The 21182-nt window shown below is 44.2% G+C and overlaps 1 protein-coding gene across 1 annotated transcript in view; it reads left to right on the forward strand.

Moving 5' to 3' along the window:
• Positions 1-21182, forward strand: part of COL6A6 (collagen type VI alpha 6 chain) — a 304940-nt gene that overhangs the window by 226180 nt on the left and 57578 nt on the right. Inside the window, 3 exon segments of the mRNA XM_069732250.1 lie at positions 859-895; positions 3806-3817; positions 9514-10007. Of these exon segments, the coding sequence (XP_069588351.1) occupies positions 859-895; positions 3806-3817; positions 9514-10007 (543 nt within the window).

Below are 21182 nucleotides of genomic sequence, written 5' to 3' on the forward strand. Positions count from 1 at the left end.
GATGATTTGGAGAGCGGTCCATTATTGTTGCGACTGCTCTCCATGCCAGCTGGAACACACTGAGACAGGAGCAGTCCTGCAGCGTGTTGCGCTGATGCGAGAAAGGTCACCGTAGTTCATAGCTGATGAACCTCGGTCAGCTCATTTATGGCACTGCTCATATTGTGGGAAAATTATCACTAGTCTCAATTTATTTAGTAGTCCAAGACTCATCACCGGATGGTGTCAGTCAACTGGAGCATAGTGGGGAAAGCCTGCTGGAGATTAACCTCAGAGTATACACACAGACCCAGACCAACTGTTTAAAGTAGTAAAACATACAGTTTCTAATTTATGATGTTGATGATTAAGGCCACATGAATTCGATTAAGTTTTGTTTAATAGTAGTGATGAGCGAACGTGTTTGGATAACATGCTAATCCACCAGACCCGTACAGACCCCCGGCAGGCCTGCACAGACCCCCACGGTCACGCACAGATCCCGCCCGCACACACAAACACGCAGTCTCTGCCCACGCACCGCCCACACTCCATTATAGTGCATCATTGCACTATAGGAACTTCCGATTCCGGTATCCGATATCTTAAAAGTATCGGAACTCAGTATCCGAATTCTGATACAGCGAATATCGGACGATACCCAATATTTGCAGTATCGGAATGCTCAACACTACTCTCCACTATTTAATAGAGCATGGAATTCTATCTTTCTGTACTGTCTGCTTAAGTGTCACTGTGAGAAGGGCTCTCCCAGCTTGACATCTCTATGTTACAACTGATTGTAAGGTTCTTTAGTATTAATTCAATGAACTAAAAGCTTGACAATAAGTAAACACTTCTTTCTTACTTGCGGTATAGCCATGTGAGCTAATTGACCACATCCGGAAGACTTGTCGTAAGTATGACTATTTTAGATATCACATACCACTCTTATTTTGCAATGCTTCAACAAAATCCATAGGTTTTGGGGGATATTTGAGATGTTCTCCACTAAATAGCTATTTAAAAACATCTGATTATTATCTGATTTGAAGAATTGTGTGTCTTGATTTAATGTTAACTAGTGATGAGCGAATATACTCATTGCTCGGGTTCTCCCGAGCACGCTTGGGTGGTCTCCGAGTATTTATGACTGCTCGGAGATTTAGTTTTTGTTGACTCAGCTGCTTGATTTACAGCTGGTAGCCAGCCTAAATACATGTGGGGGTTGCCTGGTTGCTAGGGAATACCCACATTAATCAAGCTGGCTAGTAGCCGTAAATCATGCACTTGAGGCGAGAAAAACGAAATCTCTGAGCAGTTATAAATACTCGGCGACCACCCAAGCGTGCTTGGGAAAACCTGGGCAACGAGTATATTTGCTCATCACTAATGTTAACCAATTTATTGCCTGATGTCAGTACTGCTAATTCACCTAATCAGCTTAGCCTCATGTCTAAGTCCGTTTCAGGCTACACTGGATACCAAAATAGTATTTTCAAAGGGTTTTCATCATACTCCTATCAACCTTTCTGTTTTTGTTTGGCTTAAAGGGAATCTGTCATTAGATGTTTGCTGCACCATCTGAGAGCCGCATGATGTGCAGACAGAGACCCAGATTCCAGCTCTAGGTCAATTATTAGGCTTCTTGCTGTAATTTTGATAAAACTTTGCTTTATCTGCTGCACTTCTTTTACTCCTCTCAATGATAATGTTCTGCTGTGTAGTCCTCCATATTAGGCCGGGGTCAGACCGAACGTATAAGAAAAGGTCAGTTTTTACCGCCGAGATACGCAGAAAAGTTCCTGAACAGTGATCCGTATTCAATGCGAGGATGCGATTTTTTTTTTCCAAAAAATATCCGTGTGTCATCCGTATGGCATCCGTACGGTGAGATTTTCTTGCCGGCTTGCAAAATGGACATATAATGGATCCATGGGATCAAATATTCGTGAAAACATATATACAGACGTGTGACTGTGCAAAATTTGGGGGCTGTAGCTGCGACGGTGCAGATGCCAATCCCGAACATACACACATACATACACACACACACATTCAGCTTTATATATATATATATATATATATATATATATATATATATATATATATATATATATATATATACAGTACAGACCAAAAGTTTGGACACACCTTCTCATTTAAAGATTTTTCTGTATTTTTATGACTATGAAAATTGTAAATTCACACTGAAGGTATCAAAACTATGAATTAACACATGTGGAATTATATACTTAACAAAAAAGTTCTTCAAAGTAGCCACCTTTTGCTTTGTTGACTGCTTTGCACACTCTTGGCATTCTCTTGATGAGCTTCAAGAGGTAGTCACCGGAAATGGTTTTCACTTCACAAGTGTGCACTGTCAGGTTTAATAAGTGGGATTTCTTGCCTTATAAATGGGGTTGGGCCCATCAGTTGTGTTGAGCAGAAGTCTGGTAGATATACAGCTGAGAGTCCTCCTGAATAGACTGTTAGATTTTGTATTATGGCGAGAAAAAAGCAGCCAAGTAAAGAAAAACAAGTGGCCATCATTACTTTAAGAAATGAAGGTCAGTCAGTCCGAAAAATTGGGAAAACTTTGAAAGTGTCGCCAAGTGCAGTTGCAAAAACCATCAAGCGCTACAAAGAAACTGGCTCACATGAGGTCCGCCCCAGGAAAGGAAGACCAATAGTCACCTCTGCTTCTGAGGTGCTTTCTGTATGCAAACTCGGCTTGAGGAAAATGGCCGCTGCGATCTCTTCTGCGCACGCGTGGCATCCCGCGGCCATTTTCCTGAAGCGCCGTGCAGCAGAGCACTCCATCTGCGCACGCGCGGCCCCAGGAAGATGGCCGCCCCCACCGAAGACAGTAATAGCGCAGATCGCGCGCTGTTTCTTCACGTGCGTGCAAATGGATTCTGCACTGGGACATGCGCACACCACTACGCCACCAACGTAAAGCTGGGGAAGAAACAGCGCTGTGACCACGCCCACCCGACCTGACCAGCCTGATTTGACCAGCCCACCCGACCTGACCAGCCTGATTGACAGGCGAAAACGGCAACTTTGGTAATGTATTTCGCAGCATAGGTGGGGAATCAGGGTACACTACATACACTATTGTAACGCACAGCGCAGGCCCTATTTAACAGTATTTTTATCTCAATCTGAAAAAACGGGGTGACAGGTTCCCTTTAAGTGAATGACTCTGATACCTGATACTTGACTTCTTTCAATCATCAGAATCAGAAGGTTTTTCAGATACTCTCCATGAAGTACTTGAATGATTCCTCTCATAAGTGAAGAAAAAGGATTATTTCACTGTAATTTGAGTTAATAGATGAGTGTTAAAGCTCCTTGCTTATGTAATGTAAAGCTTGAGTTCAAGCCCAGTGAAAGTAAACTTTGTTAACTTATGCTGCCTTGGCACACAAACTCCAGAGATGTTTCACTTTGATGATGAAAATCATATGTAAGAATGAAAATCAAAATGATTTTTCCACTCACTGAGTGTTTGCAAAGCAGATTTCACAGCCACAGTAAATCATCACTAGGTATTGCTTGTTGTATGATGGTAAGACTGCTGGCTGCAGTTTCTAGAGTGGAGCTTTTTCTGGGTTCAAACCCCATATTTGAATTTTTTTTAATTATGCCGATTATCACACAAACTCCAATCATGTTCCACTTTTAATATCTGACATTCTTATCCTCCTGACATGTTAGCGTTTCAGACACTCTCATCACTATAAGAGAATACATTTAACCTACATAAAACAAATTTCTATTTTTTCTGAAACACTGATAATGTTTATTACTTTTCTTTCAGCTTGTTGTCAAGGTAAGCAGATTTTTTATGCCTGCACACATAAACTAATGAGTGATATATGCAGAATCAAATGTCATCTCCAGACAATTAACTTGCAATGCTCGGCTGTTGGTCAAGTAGAAATTACATATGTATTAGGATATATCCATTGTTTTATTAGCTGCAAATTTAACAAATTGCAAATCATTTATTTTATCCTAAGTTAGGAATATGCTGTAATAAAAACATATATTTTGCATGTAAAAGTTTGAACACCCTTGGTCAAAATTACTTTTATTGTTAACAGTTAAGCAAGTTGAAGATGAAATTATCTCTAAACCGTCTAAAGTTAAAGATGACACATTTCCTATTCATTTTAGGCAAAATATGTATATATTTTCATCTTTTACATATTAAAAATTAAAAAAAGGAAAATGCCATTTCATCTTCAACTTGCTTAACTGTTCACAATAACAGTAATTTTGACCATGGGTGCCCAAACTTTGACATGCCCCGGTATGTATGCTGTATGTTGCTGTTTGTGAACCCTTCAAGAGTTTCCATATTTCTGAATATTTCATCAGATTTTCACACTAGTCCTAAAATAGATAAAGAGAGCCCAATAAAACAAATTAAATAAAAATATTAGACATTTGTATTGCCAAGTTTTTAACACTAAGGTTCGGATATGGCTTTAAAGAAGGCTACTACTTGCGATATAACACAATTTTATTTCAAAGTACAAAATTAAAGGAATAATATGATTGAATAGTATGATTGCATACATATTTGTATATTTTAAGATACAAAGTACATATAAGGATTAAATTTGTTTAATGATTAAGTACATATACTCACATCATCCATCACCAAGGGGCTTTTAAACATCATCCGTCTGGAAAATCAGAGAAGCAACACCAAGAGAGAGAACCCCTGGAAAATTTTCAACACTGCATGGACGTCCCCAATTATGCAGGTATCACAACACTGTACACATGTAAGTACAGGTACACCAGTTTATGATTCTGTCTTAGTCATGTTTCTCTGGTCTTATATAGTGATTTGCACTATGTTTAACTTTGGTTTCACCCTGCCCTTCAAGTGACCACCAGCTTTCAAAATAGGATGAGACCAAGATATCAGTCATACATCAGACAATGGGCCATGAACCCATAGATACATAAAAGTCCACAAGGGTTAGATAAAACCACCACAGACAAAGGTTAAATAAACCTTAATGTTTTACAATAACAAACAGAAACATAGAACTGTTTGTGAGGTGCAAGGGCTTCAGACAATAAATAAACAGCTCTCAAGATTGTGTCACAATGAGCATTGTCTGTCTGTAAATGTATGTAATGGTCTGTATGCATTTAGTATATTTCAATATGGACTCAAAATAGCCATTTTTATAATCACATTACAGACATTGTCATTTTTTATTGAGGAAAATGATCCAATTTCCATGTTTGTGAATGGCAAAAGTATGTGAACAGTGAGGATTATCAGGTAATTTGAAAGTGAAATTTAAGTCTGGTGATTTCAATCAGTTGAATGACAATCGGGTGTAAGTGGATGATTTAATTTAAAGAACAGTGATCTATCAAAGTATTATCTTCAAAACAAATGGCATTAACAAAACATGACATTAACAAAGGACATTTCTTAGGACTGTAACGATTCCACCACTCACCTAAGGATGCTGTGAGTGATACCTCAGCTACCCTATAGCATCAGGGGCATGCTGAGCTGTCAGTATTGTGATTGACAGTTAAGCTGTCCAATCTGGCCAGGCTTGTGGGGTTTCCTCCAGGTGTCACCCGTTCTGGGTGATTACCTTGCTATTTAGCAGACTGGCAATGATTAGAACATTGCCAGTTGTAGCTTAGCTCAAGTGGTGTGTGTTTGCTCTGTTTGTTACTTTCATCTTTGTTGACTGACATTGGTTTTGCCTTTAACCACCTACTTACTTAGCACCTTTGTCTTGATCTGCTACCGTCTATGAATTCTGACCCCGGACTGTAACCTGACTACGCTTTTGTCTCACCCCTCTGTTTATAACAAACCCTCCCGGCTTATGACCCCGGAATCCTTTACTTCCCTGACTCACGGCTTGCTCATGAGAAGTGAATGAGCTTCACAAGAACCTCAGAAGAAAACTTGTTGATGCTCATTAGCCTGGAAAAGTATACAAAACCACCTTTAAAAGAGTTCCAACTTCACTAATCCACAGTCAGTTTGTTTGTGTACAAAGTAAAGGAATTTCAAGTCCATTTTTATCCTTCCCAGGAATGACCAGCGACCAAAAATCAAGGCATGCAACAGTCCATGATATTACAAAGGAACCCAAGATAAAATTGAAGCAACTAAAGGCCTCTCTCACATTAGCTAATGCTAATATTCATGAGTCTACTGTCAGGAGGACACTGATCAACAATGGTGTGCATGGCAGGAACGCAAAAAGGAAGCCACTGCTCCTCAAAAAGAACATTGGAACAATTTTTGGGGATGAGTGAGAGTTGAGCTTTTTGGTTTAAATGAGATGCATTATATTTGCAGAAAGAAAAAACTGTATTACAGCACAAAAACTTCATACCATCTGTGAAACACATTGATGTCATCTTCATGGTTTGGCTTTGTTTTGCTGCATCTGGGTCAGAGTGGCTTGTTATTTTTGATTAAACAATTAATTACAAATTGTACAATCAAATTCTAAAAGTTCATGTCAGAACCTATGTATAAGAGCTGAATCTCAAGAGAAGAGTTCATCATGCAGCAAGAAAACAACCCAAATCAGTCACACAAGTTCTTCTACAAGAGAATGTTTAAAAAAGTAAAAAGTTAATTCTTTAGAATGGGCAAGTCAAAGTCCTGACCTGAAGAGAACCCACCATCATAATAGAGTTGAAGCTGTTTTGTAACGAGGATGTACAGGACAAACCAACAATTACCGTAAACATTTAGATGCTATTATTGATGCACAAAGAAATTACACCAAAAAACAAAAGCAAAGGTTCACATACTTTTGCCATTCACAAGCATGTGATATTGGATCATTTTCTTCAATAAAAAATGACAAAGTCTGATATTTATATTAACACAGTCTCACAAATTTACTATAGCAAAGTGAATCTATTTTTCATCTTGATTATACACCAGCTCAGGTAATGATATATGGAAAGACGGTAGATTGCAAGTTTTAAGATTTAAAATCAAATCTTTATTATGAATGTAACATTATAAAAAGAAAGGATTGTTTAAAAATTCAAGCTATGTAACACGAAGGAGCGCGCTAACACAGAAATCAATTTTTAAGAATTACCATGATTATATGCACAGTTATGACTCTAATGCTTATTAAAAGCAGAGATGTGGAGAAAGTTAAAGCATCAGTGATCCACAGTATAAACTTAAAGTGCAAAGTGTGTATGTAGTAGTGTGGAACAGTAAGGTAACAGTATAAGTACCAAAACAAATATACAGGACTTGGTTTTAATAGTGACTGGTGCAAATCATTGGGTAAAATGTAGGGCAGAAAAAGCATACAGTACATAGGAGAAGAGGGAATAAAGTTTCCCCATGGTTCAAAGATGGTACTTACAAGACAACATGTGCATGTTTCCTAAGAGCGGCGTGCTCCTACCCCAACAGCGCTGCTTCGCATATGCGCATCTTCCGCCCCCTTTCGGTTGTGTATAATCAAAGTCTAATATTTGTAACCTATTTGTTTATTTGGCTCTTTTTATCTACCTTTAGGCTTGAATGATAATTTGATGCAGTTTTAGGTCAAATTTATGCAGATAATATGGAAAATTTTGAAGTGTTCACGCTGTATATACTGTGCACGTACAAACTTGTGACCATAAATAGAAGTAATGGTTCTAAAGCCTCAAAATGATGACATGTGTCACAGTATGCTGTAAAAAGGCAGATTGCTCCTAAATATATAATAGTAAGTATTCAAATCAATATTCCCATAGTGCCAGAGGAGCGAGCAATGTTTGAACACCATGTGTATCGCTGCAAGAAAGAGCAGCTTCCTCAGGAACAAAATATTACCATGTAGCTTAATCATTAGCTCTAGTTTTTAAAATAGGAGATGTGGGGCAATGAAATAGGCCAAAGTGCATAATAAATAGCTACCTGTATTGCAATTTCAGGTTGGGCGCTTTCTCTTGTCCTACCATTTGTAGGGTAGCTCTGGAGCATCTCTCTTGATTGTCCAGCAGTAGTCTCCTAACATTGCCAGGCTTCATTTCCCTTCATTCATTTTCTCAATGGCAGCAATGTCATGATGGAATCTTTCACAGTGTTTATCACTGATGGATCCACAGTTCTCTAGGAAGAAGTCGAGGTGGGAATGGAGAAAGCGAATCTTCAGAGACACATGTATCTCAAGCTTGTGATAGCACATGAGCATCTCATCCACCAGCTCTTTGAAATTTAGCAACATCCAAGGTCATGTCACTGCCTTTGATGCAGGCTCTGATGCTGAGCCTGCGTCTTTCCCTACACATGACAGCTGATCTGATCAGCTGTTATGTGCCTCTAACAGTCGTCGGTTGATCCGAGATAAAATGCAATAACAGGAGATCAAAACATGGTATCTACCCCAAAATGTTATCAATAAAAGCATCAGTATGGCATGCAAAAAAAAATCATCCAAATTTTGAAAAAATTATTTTTTTTCTTAGAATTTTCAGATTTTTTTTCACCAATTAAATAAAAAAAAGAACCTATACATGCTTGGTATCTTCATACTCGATATTGTGGAATCATATTGCCAAGTCAGTTTTAACATTTAGTGAACATGGTAAATAAAAAATCCCCAAAACAATTCTGGAATTGGACTTTTTTTTGCAATTTCACCACACTTGGAATTTTTTTCACATTTTCCAGTACACGATATGGTAAAATCAATAGAGTCATTAAAAAGTACAACTCGTCCCGCAAAAAACAAGCCCTTACATGGCTGCACATATAGAGTTGTGTACGCAAGCTAAATAACACGTTAAGGCTATGTGCACAATTATTCTTGTCCAATGCGTATTTTTCTGCAGGGGATTTGATAAATCTGCAGGGCAAAAATGCTGCATTTTTGCTGCAGATTTATCGCGGATTTACCGCAGTTTTTCTGCGGTTTTCACTGCGGTTTTACAACTGCGGTTTTCCATAGGAACAGCTGTAAAACCTCTGTGGAATCCACAGAAAGAAGTGACATGCTGCGGAATGTAAACCGCTGCGTTTCCGCACGTTTTTTTTCCGCAGCATGTGCACAGCATTTTCTGTTTCCCATAGGTTTACATTGTAATGTAAACTCATGGGAAACTGCTGTGGAGCCGTGCACCACTCTCACCACAGAGTGGTATATGGACCAATAGACTTAATAGTGACCCCGTACAATGCTCAGCAGTCATACCTTATAACATATCAATAATTGTATAAAACAATAGTTATCCTTTCAGGACTGGTTTAATAGCACTTAGAAATGATTGATAAATCAGATAATACTTTTGGTTAAATATTGCCCACATTTGATCATCAGCATCTCTGTTTAAATACATTATCTATATATTAGACATGTCTCTGTGAATCCAAAGTGTATATTTTATAGTATTTGGCACCTTAGTGGTAATCAGATTATTGAAATTGACTGCATTGATTATAAAGAAATTAAGGCAAACTAGTGGTATATTTCACTAACCTGTTATCATTTTATGCCATTCTAGGAAAAAACGCCTGCCCTGTGTATCCCACAGAATTGGTCTTTGCTTTGGACATGTCAAATGGTGTGAAACCAGAAATTCACGATAAAATTATAGAAATTGTCACATACATAATAAAGAACATTACTATTAGAGGAAATAACTGTCCCGTTGGGGCAAGAATAGCTGTAATGTCCTATAACCAATATGCCAAGTATCTGGTGAGGTTTTCTGACTTCCAAAGTAAAGAAAAACTGCTAAATGCAGTGAAGAACATAACTCTGGAAATATCAAATGAAAGTCGCAATATTGGAAAAAGCATGAGATTTGTAGCCAGAAATGTCTTCAAGAGATCTCTCCAAGGAGCTACTATAAGAAGAATTGCAGTGTTCTTCAGCAATGGTCGATCTGATGACTCTTCTGCAATCAGCACAGCTATAATGGAATACAGCGCTCTTGGAATTTTACCTGCTGTTATTACATTCACTCCAGCACCTGCATTAAAACGGGCATTTCCGGTGAGAATTTTACATTATGTGTAAACAGAGTTTATTGTGATTTTTTTTAAAGAAAAACTGCTCAAAAACCCTAAAAAACCATCAAAAATTGTTTGCTACTTATTTCAGTGTTAATCCTCTTTGCTAATCATACATCGAGTTTCCAGCATTTTTTTCCTCTTGAGGTTTTGAAAAACACTTGATGGGAAGAAAGTAATTGCATGTCAGTTCTTTGAGACAGATCCTTATAGAATCAATACCAAATTAAACACTGTCAAAGCAAAAGGCTGTAAAAAAAACCTTAAGGAAATTAGGAATTATGAAAAGCTTTTAGTAAAAGAAAATCTCCCCAATATAACAGAGCAATTCTGTAGCAGTTTCCTCTTGAAAAGCTTGTTATTTCTAAATGCAAAAAACTCCATCTACACATAGTATTAGAGTTTTATTACCAATTTGATAATATATAGGGATGAGCGAACCCGAATTGGAAAATTTGGGGTCCGTACCGGACATGTAGTCCTGAACCTCAAACATGGACTTTTTACTGTATGTCCATTTTCTTGTTCGGGTTCGTCAGTCTAAGGGTATGGCCGGCGGTTTGGACGGAGCGGTGTTTGTGCCCAGGGAACTGGCGGTGTTTGTGCCCAGGGAAAGCAGAGGGAGAAGACTTTAGTTATTGCTGCACACACAGCAGGGGAACAGCTGACGTTACTGAACCTTAATAACAGAGGAGCGACTGTTGACTGTGCAGACAGCACTTCCAGGCAACAACTGGCGGTGTTGAAGCCCAGGGAAAGCAGGATGTCACTATCCATGTTTGGATCTGTGGCAGATCTGGTTTCCCTCAGATTTAAACCTTTTTTCCTTTTCTGGTCATTGGGGGTTAATGCAGTTTCCCCCCCCCCGGTGGCCGCTGGTGTTATTGCATTGCTGCTGGGTCAGCTGATGTTTGTGACCACTCCCGCCATCCTTTATAAGGTCACCTGGTGCTTCAGCTGACTGTTGGTTATACAGTTCCTTTCAGGAGACCAACCTCGCCGTTGCAGCTCCCTGGTGTCAGCCAAGTCTGGTGTTTGGAGCTCAGTTGCTGTACTATCTTTGTTGTGGAGTCTGCAGCGGCGTGCACAAGCTAAGTTCTGAGTTTGTTACTTTGTAATTTGTGCATTCACCTTTTTGTATCACATTCCCTTTACTCTCATATTGTTTATTCCTGTTTATTTGCTTTGTGGTGCTGTTTACACTGTTCACCCCCTGGGGTGGGGGTTGGGGGTTTAGTTCAGGGTTTAACAGGAGATAGGGACAGGTCGGTGACTTGGGCCTCCCTACCTTCAAGGTTACCCCCAAGTTAAGGAAAGACAGGGCTTCCCCTAGCCTGAGGGGCAGTTCAGGGGCCCAGATTCCTCATCTCCTGTTTTCCTATTTCTGCCTCGTGACATAGGAGGAGCAGACTTTAGTTATTGCCGCACACACAGCAGGGGAGCAGCTGACGTTGCTGAGCCCCTCTAACACAGGAGCTAGTGTTTTTCTCTGTGCAGACAGCACTTCCGAGCACCAACTGGCAGTGTTGGAGCCCAGGGTCAATCAGGGTGTAGGCCGAGGCCTAATTGGAGCAAGTTTAATATCTGAAGTAGTGTGAGTGTGGACGGAGCAGGAGAAATTGCTGGATACACATCAGGGAATCAGCTGATGTTACTGAAACCCAATAACACTGGGTCATGTGTTGACTGTGCAGACGGCACTTCTGAGCAGCAACTGGCGGTGTTGGAGCCCAGGGATTACAGTTCAGGTGGTAGAAACATGAACACAATAGGAGACCTGGATACTGTTGCCAACCAAGTATTTAATCTGGAAGAGGAGTGGCAAATTCCTGCGAGATCCAGGCCTTGTTCATTTTCAGAAAAGTAAGCCGTCAAAGTTATCAGAGGATAGTCGCATGCGACAGTCTGTTAGTACACCACCTGCGGCACTAAAGACGCGTTCTGATAATACGCTAGCAGCAGGGCAAACCAACACCTCCAATGCATACTGGGTAAGCTCTGGCCATGTATCAAGCTTAGAGACCCAAAACATGAAGGGGGAAGAGCCGTCTGGGAGTACACTGAGAGGGCAAGCCATGTAGTCTGTCACCATCTGACAGAAACGCTGCCTCCTGCTGACTGGAGCCATCTGTGTTGGTGTAGACATTTGTGGCGGACACACAAAACTTTGCCACTGTTGGGCCATACTGGTCTTGCCTTGTGCTGAGGCACTGCTTCTGCTCCCTGTTTGTGCTGAGCTTCCTCCACTGCCTCGACGCACAGAGCTACTTTGTAAAGCACTAGCAGAACTCCTCTCGATGGGACTGGAGATGATGGACTGCACCAGTGTGTCTTGGTATTCCAGCATTTTATGCTCCCGGTTCAACAGTGTTATGAGGCTTTGAAAGTTGTTCCGGTAGCGAGGATCTAGGAGGGTGTACACCCAATAATCAGCCGTGTTGAGAATGTGGGCGATGCGGCGGTTGTTTCTCAGGCACTGCAGCATGAAATCAACTATGTGCTGCAGACTGCCAACTGGCCAAGAAACGCTGTCCTCTGCTTGAGGCGTGACCTCTGCCTGCTCAGCATCACCCCACCCTCGCTCTACACACTGACTACTGGAGAATTGTGTAACTCCCTCCTCTGGAGAGATGTCTTCCTCCTCCATTGACTCCTCTTCATCCTCCTCACAGAGTGTCCCTGGTCCAGGCCTTTGTGAGGAACCACTTTGCGCAGACTGTCCAGAAGCAGATGGCATTTGTGACTCCTCATCCTCCACCTCTTCCACAACATCCTCCCTTAGCGCTTGCAGTGTTCTTTCAAGCAGGCAGATAAGGGGGACAGTCATGCTGACTAGTGCATCATCTGCATTCGCCATCCGCGTGGAATCATCAAAGGCACGCAAAACCTGGCAGATGTCCTTCATAGTGGCCCACTCAGTGGTTGTGAAGTCTGAACGGCGCGCAGTGCGACTTCTTTGCACCTGATGCAGCTGGTACTCCATTACTGCTGGCTGCTGCTCACACAACCGCTCCAACATATGTAATGTTGAATTCCACCTGGTGGGTAGGTCACATATGATACGATGTTCCGGAAAGCGGAATCGGGCTGCAGGGCTGCAATGCGCGATTTTGCCATGCTGGAACGCCGCAAGTGAGCACACTCTAGGCGGATCTTGTGCAGCAGTGCATCAAGATCCAGATAGTCCCTCAAAAAACTCTGCATGACCAAGTTGAGCACATGTGCCAGACATGGGATGTGAGTGAGGTTGCCTAGGGCCAGAGCTGCCACCAGATTTCGGCCATTGTCACACACTACCATGCCTGGCTGGAGATTCGCTGGCACAAACCACACGTCGCTCTCCTGCTTGATGGCATTCCAGAGCTCCTGCACTGTGTGGCTTCGATTCCCTAAAGAAATTAATTTCAGTATGGCCTGTTGACGTTTGGCCACGGCTGTGATCATATCGGTCGTAACAGGTAAATGTTGACAGGTCAAGGTGGAGGTAGACCGTGACGGCTCCTGCAGCGATGCTTCTGAGGAACTGGAGTATGGGGAGGAGGCAATGTGTACAGACTGGATTCCTGCAATCCTTGGAGTTGGCAGAACACGTACAGCGCCACTCGCAAGATCTGTACCCGGCTCCACAACATTGACCCAATGGGCAGTGAGGGACAGGTATCATCCCTGTCCATGGTGACTGGTCCACGCATCAATGGTGAGGTGGACCTTGCTACTGACGGTGTTTAGTAGTGCATGTTTAATGTTTCCCTCCACATGCTTTTGCAGGGCAGGGATGGCTTGTCTGCTGAAATAAAAGCGGCTGGGCATGTTGTATTGTGGGACTGCCAATGCTTCAAGTTACAGAAGGTGTCAGTCTCTACCAGCCTGAATGACAGCATTTCAAGGGACAGTAGTTTTGCAATGCCAGCATTCAGAGCCTGTGCTCGGGGGTGGTTTGCCTAGAATAGCCGCCTTTTCTCCCATACCTGTGCTACCGATGGCTGTAGACTGGCCTGGGAGTGTGAGGATGACTGGGAACGTGGTGATGTGGGTGGAATTACACTGGGTCTCTGGACAACAGTGCCAGAAGTTCTTCCATGGCGATCCTGGGATGAAGCCGAACCAGCTGTGTGTGAGCTGGATGAAGAGACTACAACACGAGCTGAAGAGGTGGTAGGTGCCGCTGTTGGTTGGCCCAGGTCTTCAGTGTGTTTTTGTAACTCCACCATGTGCTTGGTCCGCACATGTTTCCACATATTTGTGGTATTGAGGTTGCTGACACTTTTCCCTCTTTTGACTTTCTGATGACACAACTTGCATTTGACTAAGCAAATGTCATCTGCCAACTGTTTCAAAAAAGGACCAGGCACTGCAAGTCTTGGGATCGCCCATTTTGGCTTTTGAAAGAGGCATGCTCCTAATGGGTGCCAAAGTGGAGGCTACAGGCACCGCAGTCTTCCCCCTCTCTCTCCCTCTTTGGGCCGTTTGGGGAATCTCTTCCTCAGAGCTGCTCCCACCACCTTCCTGTACCTCACGCCATGATGGGTCAAGGACCTCATCATCTACACTACCCTCTTCCACCAACTGCTTCTCCTGGGAAGTCTCGGCAGCACAGTACGCACCTGAAAGTGGCACCTGAGTCTCATCATCAGATGCATGCTGAGGTGTGTTGACCGGAGGCACTGGCCCACCCGCCTCTTCAGAATCAGAGAAACAATGCTGTTGGGCATCACTGCATACTGCCTCTTCTTCCATTTCTTCAATGCTGCTTTGCTGGCCCCCTCTTTCCAAGCCAAGAGATTCAGAGAACAGAAGTAGAGATGGCTCCTGTCCTGGGCTCTCTGACTGCCTGGGCAATTTGGCAGGTGGTGAAGAGACAGATGGATGCTCTCCAGTGCTCTGTGCCTGAGAGGATGTGGCACTAATTGAAGTCGATACATTAGCTGCCATCCATCCAACAACGGCTTCAATTTGTTCTTCCCGCAGCAACGGGGTACGGCGATCTCCTTCAAAGCTGTGCATGAAGGTCTGTTCCCTGTTGAAACTGGGTGATGATGAGTCATGGGTGCCCGCAGCAGGCACAGAATCCCCACATCCTCTCCCTGCTCCACACCCATGCCCACGCCCCCGTGCCTTACTCCCTGCCTTCTTCATCTTGGTAGACTGATAAAGATTGGCAGAAAAGTACCAAGGGCTTAGTGTGCTTATTCCTGAACAGCTCCTAACAGGAATAAGAAACACTAATTTTCAAAAGTGTGGACTAGACTTTTATATGAGCTAATGTGGCCTACACAACTGTAAAGTGGTGTGTTTGGTGAACTGTATTAATTTTTTTTTTTGCAGAACAGACTACAGAGTGAGCTGCACTCACACACAGACTGTGCAGACAGACGGGAACGGCACTGCAAGGCCAAAAAAAGCTCCTCTATGTACTCCTATATAGTTTTTTCCTCAATCTAGCAGGATACGGATGGAAAACCACTAATAGGATAAATTTGAACAAATGTGCAGCAGGCTACACTAATTGAGAAACAGACAATGGAACGGTATGAGGCAGTGACGCACCCTGAGCTGACTACCACCGGCTGTGGCGGTAGAACAGACTACTGAGTGAGCTGCACTCACACAGAGACCGTGCAGACTGCCGTGAACGGCGCTGCAAGGCCAAAAAAAGCTCCTCTATGCAATCCTATAGTGTTTTCCCACAATCTAGCTGTATACGGATGGGAAGCCACTAAGTTGACCAGCAATTTCTCATTTTTAAACCATTTTTTTTAGGGACCACATCACATTTGAAGTCACTTTGAGGGGTCTATATGATATAAAATACCCAAGTGTGACACCATTCTAGAAACTGCACATCTCAAGGTGATCAAAACCACATTCAATAAGTTTATTAACCCTTCAGGTGTTTCACAGGAATTTTTGGAATGTTTAAAAAAAATGAACATTTAACTTTTTTTTCTCAAAAAATTTACTTCAGCTCCAATTTGTTTTATTTTACCAAAGGTAACAGGAGAAATTGGACCCCAAAAGTTGTTGTAAAATTTGTTTGTCTGTTTGGGCGCACGGGAGAGCTCGGAAGGGAAGGAGCTCTGTTTTACTTTTTCAACGTAGAATTGGCTGGAATTGAGATTGGATGCCATGTCGCGTTTGGAGCGTCCCTGATGTGCCTAAACAGTGGAAACCCCCCAATTCTATCTGAAAGCTAACCCAAACACACCCCTAACCCTAATCCCAACCATAAATGTAATCCAAACCCTAACTTTAGCCCCAACCCTAACCCTAACCCCAACCCTAACTGTAACCCTAACCGTAACTTTAGCCCCAACCCTAACCCTAACGTTAGCCCCAACCCTAACCCTAATGGGAAAATGGAAATAAATACATTTTTTTAAATTGTATTATTTTTCCCTAACTAAGCGGGTGATGAAGGGGGGGTTGATTTATCTTTATAGTGGGTTTTTTATCTGATTTTTTATGATTGGCAGCCATCACACACTAAAAGACGCTTTTTATTGCAAAAAATAGTTTTGAGAGCTATAATTTTTCCATATTTTGGTCCAGAGTCATGTTAGGTTTTGTTTTTTGCGGAACGATGTGACGTTTTTATTGGTACCATATTCGGGCACGTGACATTTTTTGGTTGCTTTTTATTCCGATTTTTGTGAGGTAGAATGAACAAAAACCAGCTATTCATGAATTTCCTTTGGGGGGCGCTTATACTGTTCCACGCTTGGTAAAATTGATAAAGCAGTTTTATTCTTTGGGTCAGAACGATTACAGTGATACCTCATTTATATCATTTTTTATGTTTTGGCGCTTATATACGATAAAAACTATTTTATAGAAAAAATAATTATTTTTGCATCGCTTTATTCTGAGTACTGTAACTTTTTTATTATTTCGTTGATGACACTGTACGGCAGCTCGTTTTTTGCGGGATAAGATGATGTTTTCAGTGGTACCATGGTTATTTATATCTGTCTTTTTGATCGTGTGTTATTCCACTTTTTGTTTGGCAGTGTGGTAATAAAGTGTCGTTTTTTGCAGTGTTTTTTTTCTTACGACATTCACTGAAGGGGTTAACTAGTGGGACAGTTTTATAGGTCGGGTCGCTACAGACGTGGCAATACTAAATATGTGTACTTTTATTGTTTTTTTAATTTAGATAAAGAAATGTATTTATTGGAACAATATTTTTTTTTCTTTATTTAGGAATTAGTTTTTTTGTAGTTTTTTTTACACATGTGAATATTTTTTTTTTTACTTTTTTTCATTGCCCCAGGGGGACATCTCATTATAGTGATTAGCGATCACACAGGCACTGCAGGGAGGCTTCCCTGCACCCAGGGAGGTGGCTTTCAAGCACCTGCTCAGAGCAGGCATTTGAAAGCCACCTCCCTGCAGGACCTGGAAGGCTCCCCTTGGCCATTTTGGATCCAGGCCTGCAGGGAGGAGGAGGTAGGAGACCCACGGAGCAACGCGATCTCCGAGGGTCTCAGGGAAGCACGCAGGGAGCCCTCTCCCTGCGCGATGCTTCCCTATGCCGCCGGAACGCTGTGATCATCTTTGATCGCAGTGTGCTGGGGGTTAATGTGCAAGGGAGCGGTCCGTGACTGCTCCTGGCACATAGTGCCGGAGGTCAGCTGCGATAGTCAGCTGACACCCGGCCGCGATCGGCTGCGCTTCCCCCGTGAGCATGGCCGATCGACTATGACGTACTATCCCATCACTGGGAATTAAGCCCCAGGTCACCTCGACGGGATAGTACGTCATGTGGTATTAAGGGGTTAAATCATCCTCCATTTGCCCCATTCAAATTAAAATAATGATAATAATCATAGTAAAATACACATTTTTGGTATAGCCGTGTTCACAATCGCCAAATCTATATACAAATAATTAATCTGATCGGTAAATGGCATAACGAGAAAAAAAAATCAAAATTCCCTGAATAATGATTTTTCTAGTAGTAAGATTGTATTAAAGACACAGCAACAATATAGTCCATTATTTGAAATAAAACTTCCCATCCTCTTTTACTTATTTATTAAATTAAAAATAATAAACATTAACCGGTCTGATGAGAAGGTATCCCATATCTGTCTCCTGACAATCCAGATGGTTTTGCCTGTGCTGGCTATCAAAAATAGAGGTGACCGCATTCCATTTTTTAACCCCTTGACGCATACGCTGCGTCATGAAAGTCGGTGCCAATCCGACCTGTGACGCAGTGTATGTGTCATGGCGGAATCGCGTTCCTGCAGGTCGGGTGAAAGGGTTAACTGAAATTTCACCCGACCTACAGGGACAGGGGGACTTGTACTTTAGCCCAGGGGGGGTGGCTTAGCCCCCACTTGGCTACGATCGCCCTGGTGACCACTTTGTCACCACCCCCAGATCTGATTGGAGCTAGCGTCCATTTGATGCTAGCTCTCCATTCAGATGTGGGGGGCGGAGAAAACCATGGCTGCCTCACTGTCCAGCTTCATGCCTTCCGTGGAAGCTGAACAGCGAGGTGCCTGCATACTGCCGCTGCAGTCATTGCCGCCGCTACTGCAGTCACCGCCGCCGCTGCAGTGGCTGCCACCGCCAGGTGCTCCCCTTTGCTTCTCTTCCCCCTTGTCTTGCGATTCCATGCCCCCTGACCTTCGCCCCCTCCCCTCCTGCCCCAGAGCTCACCCCCCCTGCTGCTGCCGGCTCCATTTCCTCCTTCTGCTGCATCGCACCTGACAGCCCCCGCCCAGTGATCCCTTGATCTCCCCTCTGATCGCCCCCCTGATCTCCTCCCTGCCCTGTGGATCACCCCCTGCCTCGCTGATGTCCTCCCCTGCCCCATCGATGTCCTCCCCTGCCCCGCAGATCTCCCCCCTGCCCTGTGGATCGCCCCGTGCCCTGCTGATGTTCTCCCCTGCTCCGCTGATGTCCCCCTGCCCTGCAGATCTCCCCCTGCCCTGCTGATGTCCTCCCCTGTCCCGATGATGTCCTCCCCTGCCCCGCAGATCTCCCACCTGCCCAGCGGATCTCCTCATGGCCCTGTGGATCGCCCCCCGGCCCCGCTGATGTCCTCCCCTGCCCCGTTGATGTCCTCCCCTGCCCCACTGATCTCCCCCCTGCCGTGTGGATTGCCCCCTGCCCCACTGATGTCCTCCCCTGCCCCGTTGATGTCCTCCCCTGCCCCGCTGATCTCCCCCCTGCCCCGCTGATCTCCCCCCTGCCCCACTGATCTCCCCCCTGGCCCATAGATGTTTCCCTTCCCCGCTGATGCCCCCTGCCCCGCAGATCTCCCCCCTGCCCTGTGGATCACCCCCTGCAACGCTGATGTCCTCCCCTGCCTCGCTGATGTCCTCCCCTTCCCCGCAGATCTCCCCCCTGCCCCGCTGATGTCCCCCCTGCCCCGCAGATCCCCCTGCCCTGTGGATCGCCCCTTGCCCCACTGATGTCCTCCCCTGCCCCGCTGATGTCCTCCCCTTCCCCACAGATCTCCCCCCTGCCCTGCAGATCTCCCCCTGCCCCATGGAGCTCCCCCCTGCCCTGTGGATCGCCCCCTGCCCCGCTGATGTCCTCCCCTGCCCCGCTGATGTCCTCCCCTTCTCCACAGATCTCCCCCTGCCCCGCTGATGTCCCCTTTTGCCCCGCAGATCTCCTCCCTGCCCTGTGGCTCGCCCCTTGCCCCCGCCCCAGTGATCCCCTGATCTCCCCTCTGATTGCCCCCCTGATCTCCTCCCTGCCCTGTGGATCACCCCCTGCCTCGCTGATGTCCTCCCCTGCCCCATCGATGTCCTCCCCTGCCCCGCAGATCTCCCCCCTGCCCTGTGGATCGCCCCGTGCCCCACTGATGTCCTCCCCTGCCCCGCTGATGTCCTCCCTTTCCCTGCAGATCTCCCCCCTGCCTCGCAGAGCTCCCTCCTGCCCTGTGGATCTCCCCTTGCCCCGCTGATGTCCCCCACTGCCCCGCTGATGTTCCCCCTGCCTCACTGATGTCCCCCCTGCCCCGGTGATGTCCCCCTGCCCCGCTGATGTCCCCCCTGCCCCGCTGATCACCCTCAGCTCCAGTTTTCCCATTAGGGTTAGGATTGGGGCTAAAATTAGGGTTGGGATTAGGGGTAGGGTTAGGATTGGGATTAGGGGTAGGGTTAGGATTAGGGTTGGGATTAGGGGAAGGGTTAGGATTGGGATTACGGGTAGGGTTGGGATTAGGGGTAGGGGTGTGTTGGGGTTAGGGTTGGAGATAGGATTGGGGGTTTCCACTGTTTAGGCACATCAGGGGCTCTCCAAATGCGACATGGCATCCAATCTCAATTCCAGCCAATTCTGCGTTGAAAAAGTAAAACAGTTCTACTTCCCTTCCGAGCTCTCCCGTGCGCCTAACCAGGGGTTTACTTCAACATATGGGGTATCAGCATACTCAAGACAAATTGGACAACAACTTTTTCAGTCCAATTTCTCTTGTTACCCTTGGCCAAATAAATATTTGGGGGGCTAAAAAACCCTTTTTGTTTGAAAAAAATGATTTTTTGTTTTCACGGCTCTGCGTTATAAACTGTAGTGAAACACTTAGGGGTTCAAAGTTCTCTCAACACATCTAGATAAGTTCCTAGGGGGTCTGGTTTCCAATATGGGGTCACTTGTGGGGGGTTTCTACTGTTCAGTTACATTAGGGGCTCTGCAAACGCAATGTGACGCCTGCAGACCATTCCATCAAAGTCTGCCTTTCAAAATGTCACTACTTTCATTCCGAGCCCCGATGTGTGCCCAAACAGTGGTTTACCCCTACATATAGGGTATTAGCATACTCAGGACAAACTGGGCAACAATTATTGGGGTCCAATTTCTCCTGTTACCCTTGCAAAAATAAAAAATTGCTTGCTAAAACATAATTTTCGAGGAAAGAAAAATGATTTTTTATTTTCACATGTCTGCGTTGTAAACTTCTGTGAAGCACTTGGGGGTTCAAAGTGCTCACCACACATCTAGATAAGTTCCTTGGGGGGTCTAGTTTCCAAAATGGGGTCACTTGTGAGGGGTTTCTACTGGTTAGGCATATCAGGGGCTCTGCAAACGTAACATGATGCCCGCAGACCATTCCATCAAAGTCTGCATTCCAAAGCGTCACTAGACAAACTAGACAATAACTTTTGGGGTCCAATTTCTCCTGTCACTCTTGTGAAAA

This window comes from Ranitomeya imitator, chromosome 6, assembly GCF_032444005.1.
Source record: "Ranitomeya imitator isolate aRanImi1 chromosome 6, aRanImi1.pri, whole genome shotgun sequence".
Taxonomy (NCBI): domain Eukaryota; kingdom Metazoa; phylum Chordata; class Amphibia; order Anura; family Dendrobatidae; genus Ranitomeya; species Ranitomeya imitator.